Source organism: Syzygium oleosum, unplaced genomic scaffold, assembly GCF_021117445.2.
Source record: "Syzygium oleosum isolate NSW1041296 unplaced genomic scaffold, Sole_v2.1 Sole_v2.15, whole genome shotgun sequence".
Lineage (NCBI taxonomy): Eukaryota > Viridiplantae > Streptophyta > Magnoliopsida > Myrtales > Myrtaceae > Syzygium > Syzygium oleosum.
This window is the reverse complement of record NW_026607499.1, coordinates 4,056,145-4,067,636: the sequence shown is the minus strand read 5'-3', so window position 1 is coordinate 4,067,636 and position 11,492 is coordinate 4,056,145. Positions and strand designations below refer to the sequence as shown.

General features: G+C 42.6%; 2 protein-coding genes across 4 annotated transcripts; one reads left to right on the top strand and one right to left on the bottom strand.

The window, feature by feature from the left end:
• Positions 1-933: 933 nt before the first annotated feature.
• Positions 934-3,956, bottom strand: LOC115689214 (uncharacterized). 2 transcript variants are annotated; one of them, XM_030615203.2, is made up of 3 exons: positions 3,784-3,956; positions 2,783-3,130; positions 934-1,992 (listed from the first exon to the last, which is right to left on the bottom strand). In XM_030615203.2, the coding sequence occupies exons 2-3, from the start codon at positions 3,073-3,075 to the stop codon at positions 1,299-1,301; spliced, it is 987 nt and encodes a 328-aa protein (XP_030471063.1). In that variant the 5' UTR covers positions 3,076-3,130; positions 3,784-3,956; the 3' UTR covers positions 934-1,298. The 2 variants fall into 2 exon arrangements, with proteins under 2 accessions (XP_030471063.1, XP_056174297.1); XM_056318322.1 differs by lacking the exon at positions 3,784-3,956 and adding an exon at positions 3,225-3,724.
• Positions 3,957-6,796: 2,840 nt separating this feature from the next.
• On the top strand, positions 6,797-10,912 carry LOC115689271 (uncharacterized). 2 transcript variants are annotated; one of them, XM_030615275.2, is made up of 4 exons: positions 6,797-6,913; positions 8,100-8,245; positions 9,782-9,892; positions 10,411-10,912. In XM_030615275.2, the coding sequence occupies exons 2-4, from the start codon at positions 8,129-8,131 to the stop codon at positions 10,633-10,635; spliced, it is 453 nt and encodes a 150-aa protein (XP_030471135.1). In that variant the 5' UTR covers positions 6,797-6,913; positions 8,100-8,128; the 3' UTR covers positions 10,636-10,912. The 2 variants fall into 2 exon arrangements, with proteins under 2 accessions (XP_030471135.1, XP_056174300.1); XM_056318325.1 differs by lacking the exon at positions 6,797-6,913 and adding an exon at positions 7,868-7,888.
• Positions 10,913-11,492: the final 580 nt, after the last annotated feature.

Genomic DNA, 11,492 nt, shown 5'->3' with positions numbered 1-11,492 from the left:
CAAATCTATTTAACTGAGAATAAAAGTTTAAACTATTTAAAATTACACTCAAATTAAAGTTTTATGTTATAATACAAATATGAGAGAAATTCTGGAGTGTTAACCAGATTCGGTCAAGCAATTTAACTGAGGGAATAAATAAACTTCAGAAAAAGAGGAAATCCCACTTAATTTAAAAAAAATAGTTAATAATGAAAAAGTAAAATTATATATCGTATTGATGCGTAAATCATTTATAGTTTTGTGGTCTTATTTCTTAAATTTACCAATAATGGCATATTACTAATTTGAAACCATCCTCCCGAGTAAGAGTTAAAACTGCTTCATCTGAGATCTAATGTGAACCTCGGCATTCCTCAGATGTTAAACACTTAGAGGGTATTCCCTCCGCCTAGAAAAGAAAAAGATACAGGTAGATTTTAGGAGGGCCGAGTGTGCGAGCACCGGCACGTTAAAGTAAAGAACCTAGTCCTGTCAGCCCATCAGATATATACATGGGGCGGCCCTAGTCGGAGCTTCGGCTCCTGCTCTATGGTGAGGATACCCTTAACCACCGAGGATCCACGGAGGGGTAGGCAGGCTATCTAGTCTTGTGGTCTTAACTCCAGCGTTAACCTACTCTATATTTGTGGCCTTATTTCCTAATTTGAAACCAGGGTTACCATATATCAGGTAAAGAAGTTGAACAAACATGTACCTGAAGGTTCACTAGCATAGACAATTTACAATTCAAATTCAAGAATCGGCAGATCATTGAAAAGGAGGAACTTCAGGGAATGATTCTAAATTCTGCACAAAGAAGGATGCATAAAAAGATAAACTACACCTGGCAAGACGCCTTAACCTCATAAATGAAGCTGTAAAAGGGTATGCCTTCTAGTGGGTTAAAAACTCAAGAATCTTGGTCAAGTAGTCACACATAGATGATAGCGATTAAGGGTTGGCCTCAACCTTAAAGGAATATAAATATATCCTCAACGCTTGAGCCATTCATCAGCATCACCATGCATGGTAAATGCATAATTCGACAGTTTGCGAGAAAATACTGCTTAAAGAATCCACCAAAATGCTCAAATGAAAGGAAATATAGAAAGATAAGAGGGGTCTCTCGAGTCGATATTAATATGCCCCTGAATCCTAATCATGCCCATTCATCATTCTCACAGGTACGAAGCCCATGAACTAACCGCATCCTACTGGGGTTTGACTAACCTTAATTCGACTGTCGGACTCTGGAAATGTCGTGCACCTGAACAGAACAATCATATGCATTTCTCACGAGGCCACCTTTCCCTATATCATTCTTTCCCTGTATCATTCTTTCCACCTTTGCCAACTCCATGAGCATCATCGGCCTTGGTCAATAGATCTTTCTTTTCCTGCTCACTGGACCAATTCCTACGGGTTGCTGAATGAGTCTGGACACAATTATCACCATGAGAATTACCTGACTTGGTATGACCACCTGAAGATGTGCGATGCATTTCCTGTCGATGGCTAGTTGACTTAGGCTTGGGATCTTCCGGCCCACGAGAATAATAATCATCTCTGCTGTGCATCTTGGGTGGAGATCTGGACCTATATCTGCTCCTATTCCTGGTCCTGCTTCTGCTCCTACCTTTGTTGTACTTCTTGGGTGGTGATCTAGACAAATATCTGCTCCTACTCCTGCTACTGCTTCTGCTTCTGCTTCTGACCCCGCTCCTGTCCCTGCTCCTGCTCCTCCTGCTTCTTCTATGATGGTGCAGCCGATGACTTCTGTAGTCAGATGAGCAATTTCTCCTATCTTTAGATCCATGGAATTCTTGGTGAGTATCTTTAGGGTCCAAACGATTGTCTTTATGATGCCTTTCACTGGTAAAGCCTTCAGCAGGACAGGTTTTTTCTTCCTTCAGGTCATCCTTATGCCCCATAGGAGAGCCAGACGTCAATCTAGATGCTGAAGAATGCCAAGATGGGGTCTTCCAGCTCGACTTGAGTTCTTCAATAACCCTACAGATTAACAGGAGGTTTCCTCCAAGCTACAACTTAACATTTATCTTTGGCCAGTAAATGACTAATAAACACAAATTAAGAGTGTAAAGTGACATTGTAAAGTAAGTGATCCCACTTTGTTATATTATATCCCAGGACTCACAAGATTACAAGAAGTAATTAACCTAGAGAATTCAGAGGGCACAAATAACATTAGTGCCTATGCAGGGTCTGGCTGCACAATAATCTCTACAAAACTCAGAGGACACGCGGTAGGTTGAAAATCCACGTCTTTTACCATGTGTGCATCTAATTCAAAAGCTGTCCTGTTTCTATAGGGCCAAATGTGGAGAAGTAACAGCTATTTACCATCTGATGCAGCCTAAGCGGATAGAAACTTCCTTTGCTTGTTCGCAATCTCCAATTACATCAGTCGAAAACAGTATGCATTACAAACATTTTACAAGTCATTTCAACATAAGGCACACTTATGGTCATTCATTCTGCGGACACAAGAATATGTAATCAGTGGATGGATAGTATAGACAGCAGATGTATCATGTTTCTCCGTGATCTTAGTCCCCTGTTAAGTTCTCAAGGATAAACATATACTGCACAAGGAGGCAGATAAATTAAAAAACTCCGATCTATCCTCCATGAGCTTTCCTTTTTTCTTCAAAACATGAGTGACTATAAGGAAAAATCTCGAAACGTGCAGAGAAACAGCAGTCGTTTGTAAACAAATGAAATGAATCTGATTCTTTTTAAGCGAATAGATGACAGCATGATGGAGAGGACATTATATTACCTATCAGATTGGATTTCCTGAACTACCTCCTCCTTGGAAATATCGTTTTTCCCTTTCAAGATGTGGCTTATCCCATTGGCCTGTACCGCAGCTTGTATAGCAACTGCTTTGATGCTCACTTCCATGGAAACAGCTTGCTGCTGAGACCACAACTGCTGACTCAATAGCGATTGCTCGAATTCATATTGCTGCCGAGCTATGGCACGCATGGAATGCAGCACAGGATCTGGCATAGATTGCCTTGCTTCATTTGTTGTCTCAGAAGTCTTGATCACTGATTCGTCCATGTTCATTGGACAAATTGGTACACTTGGTGGCCTTTGCCCAGAATCAAGTCCCTCAGTCAACCTGCAGTCCCCAAACAGGAATGCACTTAAGAAGCAGACCGCATGAAACATCCTAAAACAACAAAGAATTTCATCTTAGCTAGAAAACCCCGTACCCTTTTCGGGTCAGAAATCTTCAGCAGTTAGAACATCAAAAAGGGCAACTTATTCAGTAAGGATATATATATTTTGCATTCTCAATAGCATGCTCATTCGCACCGGCACTCTTCCTCGCGGACTCTATCGGCCCATCACGAAAGGCTTTGCAAAGATCTGTTTCTAGAGTACCCTGGTTTCAACAAACACATTACAAGGCGCATTTTGCCGATACCCATCAAGATCACAGGGTTGTCTACCGCGGCAATCAATGCAAGTTTCGTACTTTAACAACCTCTTAACGTATTTCGCAAAATTTCTTTCCCATAGCAAAAGCTAAACCCCCAGGAAAGCGCACGTTCGAGCCACCACAGCGCAGGCCAATGCACAAACACGTAAGCATCTACTCGACTCGATCAGGGCTCATGAAAGAATGCGCAGGCGGACAACGAGGCGGACCCAGATCACCGCGACCAAACAAAACCGCGAAAGGTGCCACCTTTCCTGCTATTCTCAAGCAGAAAACAGCGAATGGGTGGGTCGTCGAAGCTAACAAGCGGATCGCGAACGGTGCAGAACCTGAGAGATGGCTGAACACGGCGAGGGACTTGGAGTTGGAGGCAGCGATCACCCCAGTTTCCGTCGTTATGTTATGGCTCTCGATCGAGAGAGCCTCCTTTATGAAGGTAGGAGTTCCAAAAACAGCAAAAAGTGGTGATGGAGCGCCGATCCTCTACGATGGCATTCACTCGAAGGTACAATGCATAAGCATCTAAGAACCGTGAACCACCTACTAAAAATCGATTCCGAAAAATTGAATCGAAAAAATGCCCCCATTAGTTCTCTCTCTCTCTCTCTCTCTCTCTCTCTCTCTCTCTCTCTCTCTCTCTCTCTATACATATATATATATATATATATATATATCGATCCGGTCCGGATGGGCAATTCCATATCTAAAACTTAGAACCAGACCGATACTCACCGATTCTAGTAAATTAGAATTAGGAACTGTCGATTTTGGGTCGGTTCGATCTAATTTCGAGTGGTCTAGGCGATTTTCGGTTCATTTGCACACCCCTAACATCTAATGGCGAAAGGGTGTTCTCAGATCAGGCGTTTGCCCAAAATTCGACCTGCCCTGAGCCGAATTCGGTTTCGGCCTCTTGTCAATTTCCTTAAAGTAGAATCGATATTGCAATTACAAGGCAACTTGCAGATAGCTATAAAAATAAGGGCACAAACTATTAAAAATCATAAATTATGCTCACTCTGACACATATTTATCTTGAACTTTTTCAATTATACCAAAAATCTAAAATTTGTACATGTGTGTCGCATTTATCCTCTTTCAAAATTTTGTTAATGAAAATTGTTAAAAAATGCCTATACGGACACGGAAATTAAACGGTATTGACATGGTGTCCATGTGGCTTAAGTGAAATAACAATCTTGTTTTGGCTAAAAAATCGTCTAACGGAACATTAACAGAGAAGGGTAAATATGTTACATAGGTACAATTTTGAGGGTCTTTTATGTTACGGGAAAAAATTTAGGGTTAATGTGTCACATTGAATATAGTTTGGGGTTTTTAATGTCACGAAAAAAAATCTATGTAATATTTCATAATGAACATAAATTAGAGTTTTTTGTGGCTTTTTCTCAAATAAAAAGTAAGAAAATTCCAATAAAATTTAAATAGTATCATATCTCGTATCGTATGAAAATTCATGAATTGGAATTAGACGTTTTAGTTATTTTTATTGAATATAATTGCGTGAAGAACTTTTGAAATAAAGGCGGTACAGATTTTTAAATGCATATTGTTGTCCTAAATTAATGGGCACGTCGGAATAAAATGAGCCGTGATTTTATAGTAAATCGAAACATAATTTCAAAAGGAGTGAAAAATAAAATCACATGAAGGCTGCGCATGACAACCATTCTGTGCCCGGGAACAGATTTTGGTCAGAAATGATTCTTTTTTATTCTGTGCCCGGGAACAATTTCTAAGCATTTGAAGGCGTTTGGTAACTGCCGAAAATTTCTATTCTTAGAATAGAAAAAGAACAGAAATGCATTTGGTAACTATCCAAAATTTCTTTTATTAATAATATTTTGAATTTTTTAATATTTCTTTCTTTTTTTTATTTTTTTCCCTTGGCCGTGGCCGGTCGCCGGCGCTGGCGACCAGCAACAGGCCAGGGCCGGCGAGGGCGTCGCGGCCCTCGCTGTCGCCACCCCCGGCGAGGTCGAGCCTTGCTCGACCAAGGTGAGGCCGACCTTGCCGTCGCCACCCCTGGTGACGGCGAGGTTGGCCTCGCCAGATCACGGCAAGGTCGAGCCTCGCCCGGCCAAGGCGAGGCCGACCTTGCCGTCGCCACCCCTGGTGACGGCGAGGTTGGCCTCGCCAGATCACGGCAAGGTCGAGCCTCGCCCGGCCAAGGCGAGGCCGACCTTGCCGTCGCCACCCCTGGGGACGGCGAGGTTGGCCTCGCCAGATCACGGCAAGGTCGAGCCTCGCCCGGCCAAGGCGAGGCCGACCTTGCCGTCGCCACCCCTGGCGACGGCGAGGTTGGCCTCGCCAGATCACGGCAAGGTCGAGCCTCGCCCAGCCAAGGCTAGGCCGACCTCGCAGTCGCCACCCCCCGCGAAGGCGAGGTCGGCCTCGCCATGGCCGGGTGAGGCCCGCCTCGCCGTCGCCAGATCACGGTGAGGTCGAGCCTCGCCGTCGCTACCCCCGAGACGGCGAGGTCGGCCTCGCCATGGCTAGGCGAGGCTTGACCTCGCCTAGATTTGGCGAGGCCGACCTCACCGTCACCAGCCCCCGCGATGGCGAGGTAGACCTCGCCTTGGCCGGGCGAGGCTTGACCTCGCCCAGATCTGGAGAGACCGACCTCGCCAGATTTGGGCAAGGCCGACCTCACCATCGCCGGGGGCGGGCCAGCGGTGGGCTAGGAAGAAGATGAAGAACAAATAAAAAAGAAAGAAGAAAACCAAGAAGAATCAGTTCCGGAAAAATTGTTCAAGAATCAAGAAACTACTTTTTTTTGCTTCTTGATTTTGTTCCAAAACTGATTCTGGAATCAATTTTTTGCAAAATTATGCCCGGGCACAAAAATTTTAACAAACGGATTTCTGTTCCCAAATTGATTCTGGGAACAAAAGAACAGAAATTTTTACTATTTGACACATTGCCAAACGGGCCCTAAATAGCATAGCATATAGACTGCATTTACTTCTTTGAAACCATATACTAAACAGTACCCGGAATTTGACAAAAATAAAAAAACAGTACCTGGAATATCGAGGTTGCCCTAGTGGCCACCAATGGGAGGTGGGGAGTTCGAATCGTCTCGGAGGTTAGGGGCGATGATGCGTTTAGTTTCAAGTGTAGGTTTGATCTAGAGCAGGACAAGACAAAAAAAAAAGTCCATTATAAATTTCATGAAATAAAAAAATCAGTTTTTTTTTTTTTTAAATTTTCGAGCTAGAGTTTTTTGATTGCTCCACCATGTCCTGAGCGATAATTCCTGTTCACGCTCCTCGCGTTCCTCCTCCTCCTGCTCCTCCTCGCCGTCGTCTCCTCGACTCGCCGGAATCGCTGCGAAGTGAACCGGAAGAGCGACCACTTCGGAGCGAAGCGGAAGATGGCCTCTCCGTAGGAGCCAAAAAAAAAGAGGGCGTCTTTCGTCCGTCTCTCTAACCTCAGGTTCGTTTGCTCAAATCACCTTCCTCCTCCCTCTGTGCTCCTATTTCTTCGATTGAATTGATCGAGCTAGGATTCGAAGGACGATCCAATCGCCGTAATGTTTGCTCAATTTTGGTCCATTGGGCGGTTAATCTGATGAATTTGATCGATCTCTCCACAGTAATCGTTTGTCTTTCCCGGATCCATTGGCGGAGTAGTTGTTGCACCCAAAAGGGGATTGATGAAATTTTCGATTTCCGGCACAGTTTCAGTTTCTGATGTGTTGAGGTTTTGAGAATCAGAGCGACTTCTGGGGTGGGTCGCCTTCATTTTTCACTTTGGAGCCGCTCTGTTTTAGTGCTTTTTTGGTTTTGGATGAGAGCTGAGCTCGTCACTCATTGAGCTGACTTTGAAAATGCGAGCAAATCGAAGTCACTTTGATTGTTCGAGCCATTTCGGTTGCTGCGGCAGCTAAAGTCCTTCTCTTTCGCCGGCATGTATTCTAAGGGGGGGTAAATGTACTCTCTTTCTCTCTCGGAAAGCCGAGATCCCAAGAGTTTTTCCAGTCGTTTGATTTCGTGCCGTAACCATTCATGGGATGTTGGGAGATATTTCTTTTTAGTATGTTGTCTGTGTCTATGTGTGCGCCTAGCTGTATGAATAGAAGGGCTAAGTTTAGCTGCTGCTGCTCATTAGGCGATGCCCTTGCGGTGTGTCTGCCACGGCGGACAACCTCGAACCCATGGTGGACGAGGAGGAGCTGAGGTCGTCTTCCATGGATGTGGCCCTCTGATGAGCAGAAAATTAGAGGGGGGTTGGGGGGGGGGGGGTGTTTCTCAGGTGGTGGAGGGGATGCCAACTTACAAAGGTAACTGCCGCAGGTACTTGTTGATGGTTCAACAATGGCTGCGAGCGAGCGATGACGTGGCTTCTGGTGGCGGAGGCTGACTTGGGGAGGTGGCAGCCGACGGGAGTGATAGAGAGAGGAGAGAGAAAGTGAGGTTTAAGGCTTGAGGTTTCTTTTGTTGTGAAATATTATATCATGTGATGGGGTGTACATGTCCTCATTGAGGAGCACCAATTAATGGACGCCACCTAGCGGGGAGTAGCTAATTCGAGCCCTAAATAGAAATTATTTTTAATGGATGTGAGCTTTGACATACCGCAGGTGTTATTTACCAATGGTTACTTGATTTTATGGATGTAGGTTTCTTTGCGTGTTAACTGTGAGTTGGTATGGATAAGCTATTGGAGTTTGGAAGGAAGGCTCTATTCTATGCGAGGGTCCTCTCTGGGTATGAAGAACGGAGGATAAGATCTTTCAGACTGCAGGTCGAGAAGCGCCTTCAACAGGTTCTTTGCCTCTTGTTTACTATTCATTATCTGCTTGCTGCTAGTTCAACATACGAAGTTATTTGATTTTAGTTTCTGGAATATACCTTTGAACTTTGAAGATATCTCGTTTAGGTTTTATTACTTGTATTAGAGAAAGGCGTCGGCTGTTCCAATCCTTAATGAAGACCAATACTTGCATATAATACCTATTGATCTTCTTTATTGAGTCCAAATACAATTAAACTGCGATAGCTCTCAATTGTAGGATGGAACTATCCTTCACTATTGAGCAAATCTGATAGATCCTCTTTATTGAGTCCAAATCCAATTACACTGTGATAGCTCTCATTTTGTAGAATGGAACTATACTTCACTATTAAAAGGATTTTGTATTCTAGTTTCAGTATCATTACAACTGAAGAACTGTGGTTCTGAACCAAAATTTTCTCCTCTTCAGTCTCTCATTAGAATTACCCCCCTTCAGCTTTTGTCTATGCTTAGTACTGTAGTTGAACTTGGGATTCATTGATTTGGGGAGGGGAAGCTGCTTCCTTTCTTTTGACTCTGCAGTTTGCGGTTGCGTGTATACTCGGGAAAACATGGTAGTTAGAATTCATCCTCTGCACTTTAAAATTGAGTTTTTCTGTCCAGGGTAGAATGTCGTTGATCAATCACCTGACTCAAGGCTCAAGAGTTCATGTACCTTTATTTGTGGTAGTGCATGTAGACTTTGCATTTCTTCTGCTATTTAGTTCTGTTACCTTTCTGTTGTCCTTTTAAAGTTTGGATGAAAGTATCATCTCCACCCTTATAAAGTCAATTGACTTCCTCTTTAGGAGTTGTTTTGAACTGAGGCTAACTCTCCAAAATGGAGGAGGTGTAAAATGGAGGAGGTGTGCACTGGAGTTGTGCCACCCAATACAAGATACCAGTGGTCTAATTTTCTCTTCACTCTCTGAATAGATCCTGTCCCCACAATGCTGAATTTTGGGAAACACTTGGACTGCACTGGAATACATTTGTCTACGATAAACAACCTTAAAAATTGAGAAATTTTTTAAAACTGATTCAAGGTAGATTTTCAGAAAGTGAATGACATTATATTTCAATGGTTACTGTCTGTCAATGAGTTCTCTTCTTTTCTAGGGGAGTCTTCATTGTTCATCTAGATGGATAGGTATTATTTGCATCCAAAAGATGTCAACTATTTTTCTCCTTGTGGACTGCTGAATTTCTCCATGGTCTTCTTTTTTTTCTTTTCTTTTCTTTTCAAGCTTTCTCTGGGGGTGAGGGGTTGGTGTTGTCTCATACCATGCTGCCTGAAACTTGCATATTTTGTCTTGGTGGTGAGGATCATCTTTAGTATGACAAAAATGATAGTTTTCCTTATCACGAGCACATACTAGATCTGGAATGCATAGTCTTTATACCACATTTTTTAACATTTTTTCACAATTGAAAATTGTTATAGGCTCCTGTCAGGGAATTCTTATGCCAATGCATCCATTTGTCGTTATACTAAGTCTCAATTTCGTTCGATGTTATCATTTGCAGGCTCAAGAAAGGAAGGTATCCTTAAGAAAGGTCCCCGAGCAAGTAATTTTGTCTGAGGTTCGGCGAATGGTTGAAGAGATGCAAGCTTTAAATAAAAGGCTGGAAGAAACTGTAAGTTTTATCATCTTTTGCTGGAAGAGTATACTTGATTATTCAGATCTTGACGACTCAGTTTTTATTTTTTAATCAATATACAGGCAGTTTCTTGTTTTTCTGTGTCATTAATATATGCCACATTGAAGCTCTCTAGGGTTGTCTGAATTGGAGTTGGTTACTTAACCGTGAATATTAGTCTTTCCCCATTCGAATATCTGGTGGGTAAAACTTTCCCACTTCATGGGACAAAGGGTTCTTCTGATGTGTACTGTAAGGATCATGTTCCACTAACAGATTTTGCTGGAACATTTGGCTTCTGCCATGCCGTGGACATGAATTTTACTTCTGCATGTCCTCTTTTGGGATCATATCAAGTCAGTATTCTTGGTAGTAGCTTGTACGTTTAAGTTTTTAAATCTTTTTCTGTCTGTAGTACAGCTACAGATGATAAGATCTCTTAATTTCCTAGTCAAATGTCTCGATATCTGATCATTTCTTAGTGTATCTTAAGGTTTTTCAAATGATCTATGCAGGAGTCTGCTATTGAAGAGTACTTCAAGCCAATTGACAAGCAGGCTGAGGCAATCATGAAAATGCAGCTCGAGGGTGAGGAGAGGACAATGAAGGAGATGGTAAAAACCATGCAGAGACAAGCCTTGCATGAGAGAGAGGACTTAGACAAATTGACAAATGCGAAATGTGCTGATGTAGATCAACATAAGCAGATTCCAAGAAAAAAGGAGGAAACGAGAACGTGAACAGGTAATGGTGTGTAGCAATTATTGGCAAAGTAGTCACTATTCGAAGATTGAGACAATTTTGTGGAGCCCAAGCAATTGGTTTTAGGCTTTTAGTTAGTTATTACAAAAAAAAAAAAAAAGAATTTGCGCTTCTGGCCAACACTTTGTATAACTCTTATTCGGCTTTCATTGTAATAATTGTACGAAGGTTACATCCTAAGTCCAAATTCCGGCAGCAGCTACTGAATTCAGGGTGTTATTTCTTCTCATGGTATAGTTACTTGATTTCCAAGGATTGTTTTTGGTTGATACTTTTCCATTTCATCATTATTCATCCCACGCTACTTAGGATGTTCTGCACATTAGGCAAACAAACACGATGCATCTGTGCATCCGAGTATGCCAAGTTCAAGAAGATACGTTAGTGGACTCCAGATAAGTTCAATACTTGATTGATTCTAATCGTCACATACTTAGTCATATGTATGCACACTTAAACTGACTCCAGAGGGACCGTCTTCGCCTTCGAGCATAGATTCCTTCCTACTAGTCATGTCTTTCGTTATTTAAGAATGATGCTAAGCGCATTACATGAATTTCTGCAACGGCACTGACCCGAATCATTTGTTGTGAAGTGAATCTGCAATTTCCTGTTCCTTTTGGTAATCTGCGATCTCATATGGAAAATGCAGTTGCCGAAAAGATCACATGAATCATCTGGGTAACACATTCTTGGGTTAGCTCCATCCCCATATCACATGGAACGTGTGCCGAAATCCTAACCCGGACGGGCCCGTTCTAACTTGGTGATTCGAACTTATCATCCTAAATACATATTGGAGAAAAAAGATGGAGAATCTTTCTCCCCTATCTTC

Coding starts and splice junctions, on each gene's coding strand:
- LOC115689214 (XM_030615203.2), bottom strand. CDS start 3,075: ATGAACATGGACGAATCAGTGATCAAGACTTCTGAGACAACAAATGAA. Junction 1,993..2,782: donor CAGGAAATCCAATCTGATAG/GTAATATAATGT, acceptor GTTAATCTGTAG/GGTTATTGAAGAACTCAAGT.
- LOC115689271 (XM_030615275.2), top strand. CDS start 8,129: ATGGATAAGCTATTGGAGTTTGGAAGGAAGGCTCTATTCTATGCGAGG. Junction 8,246..9,781: donor TCGAGAAGCGCCTTCAACAG/GTTCTTTGCCTC, acceptor TATCATTTGCAG/GCTCAAGAAAGGAAGGTATC. Junction 9,893..10,410: donor ATAAAAGGCTGGAAGAAACT/GTAAGTTTTATC, acceptor TGATCTATGCAG/GAGTCTGCTATTGAAGAGTA.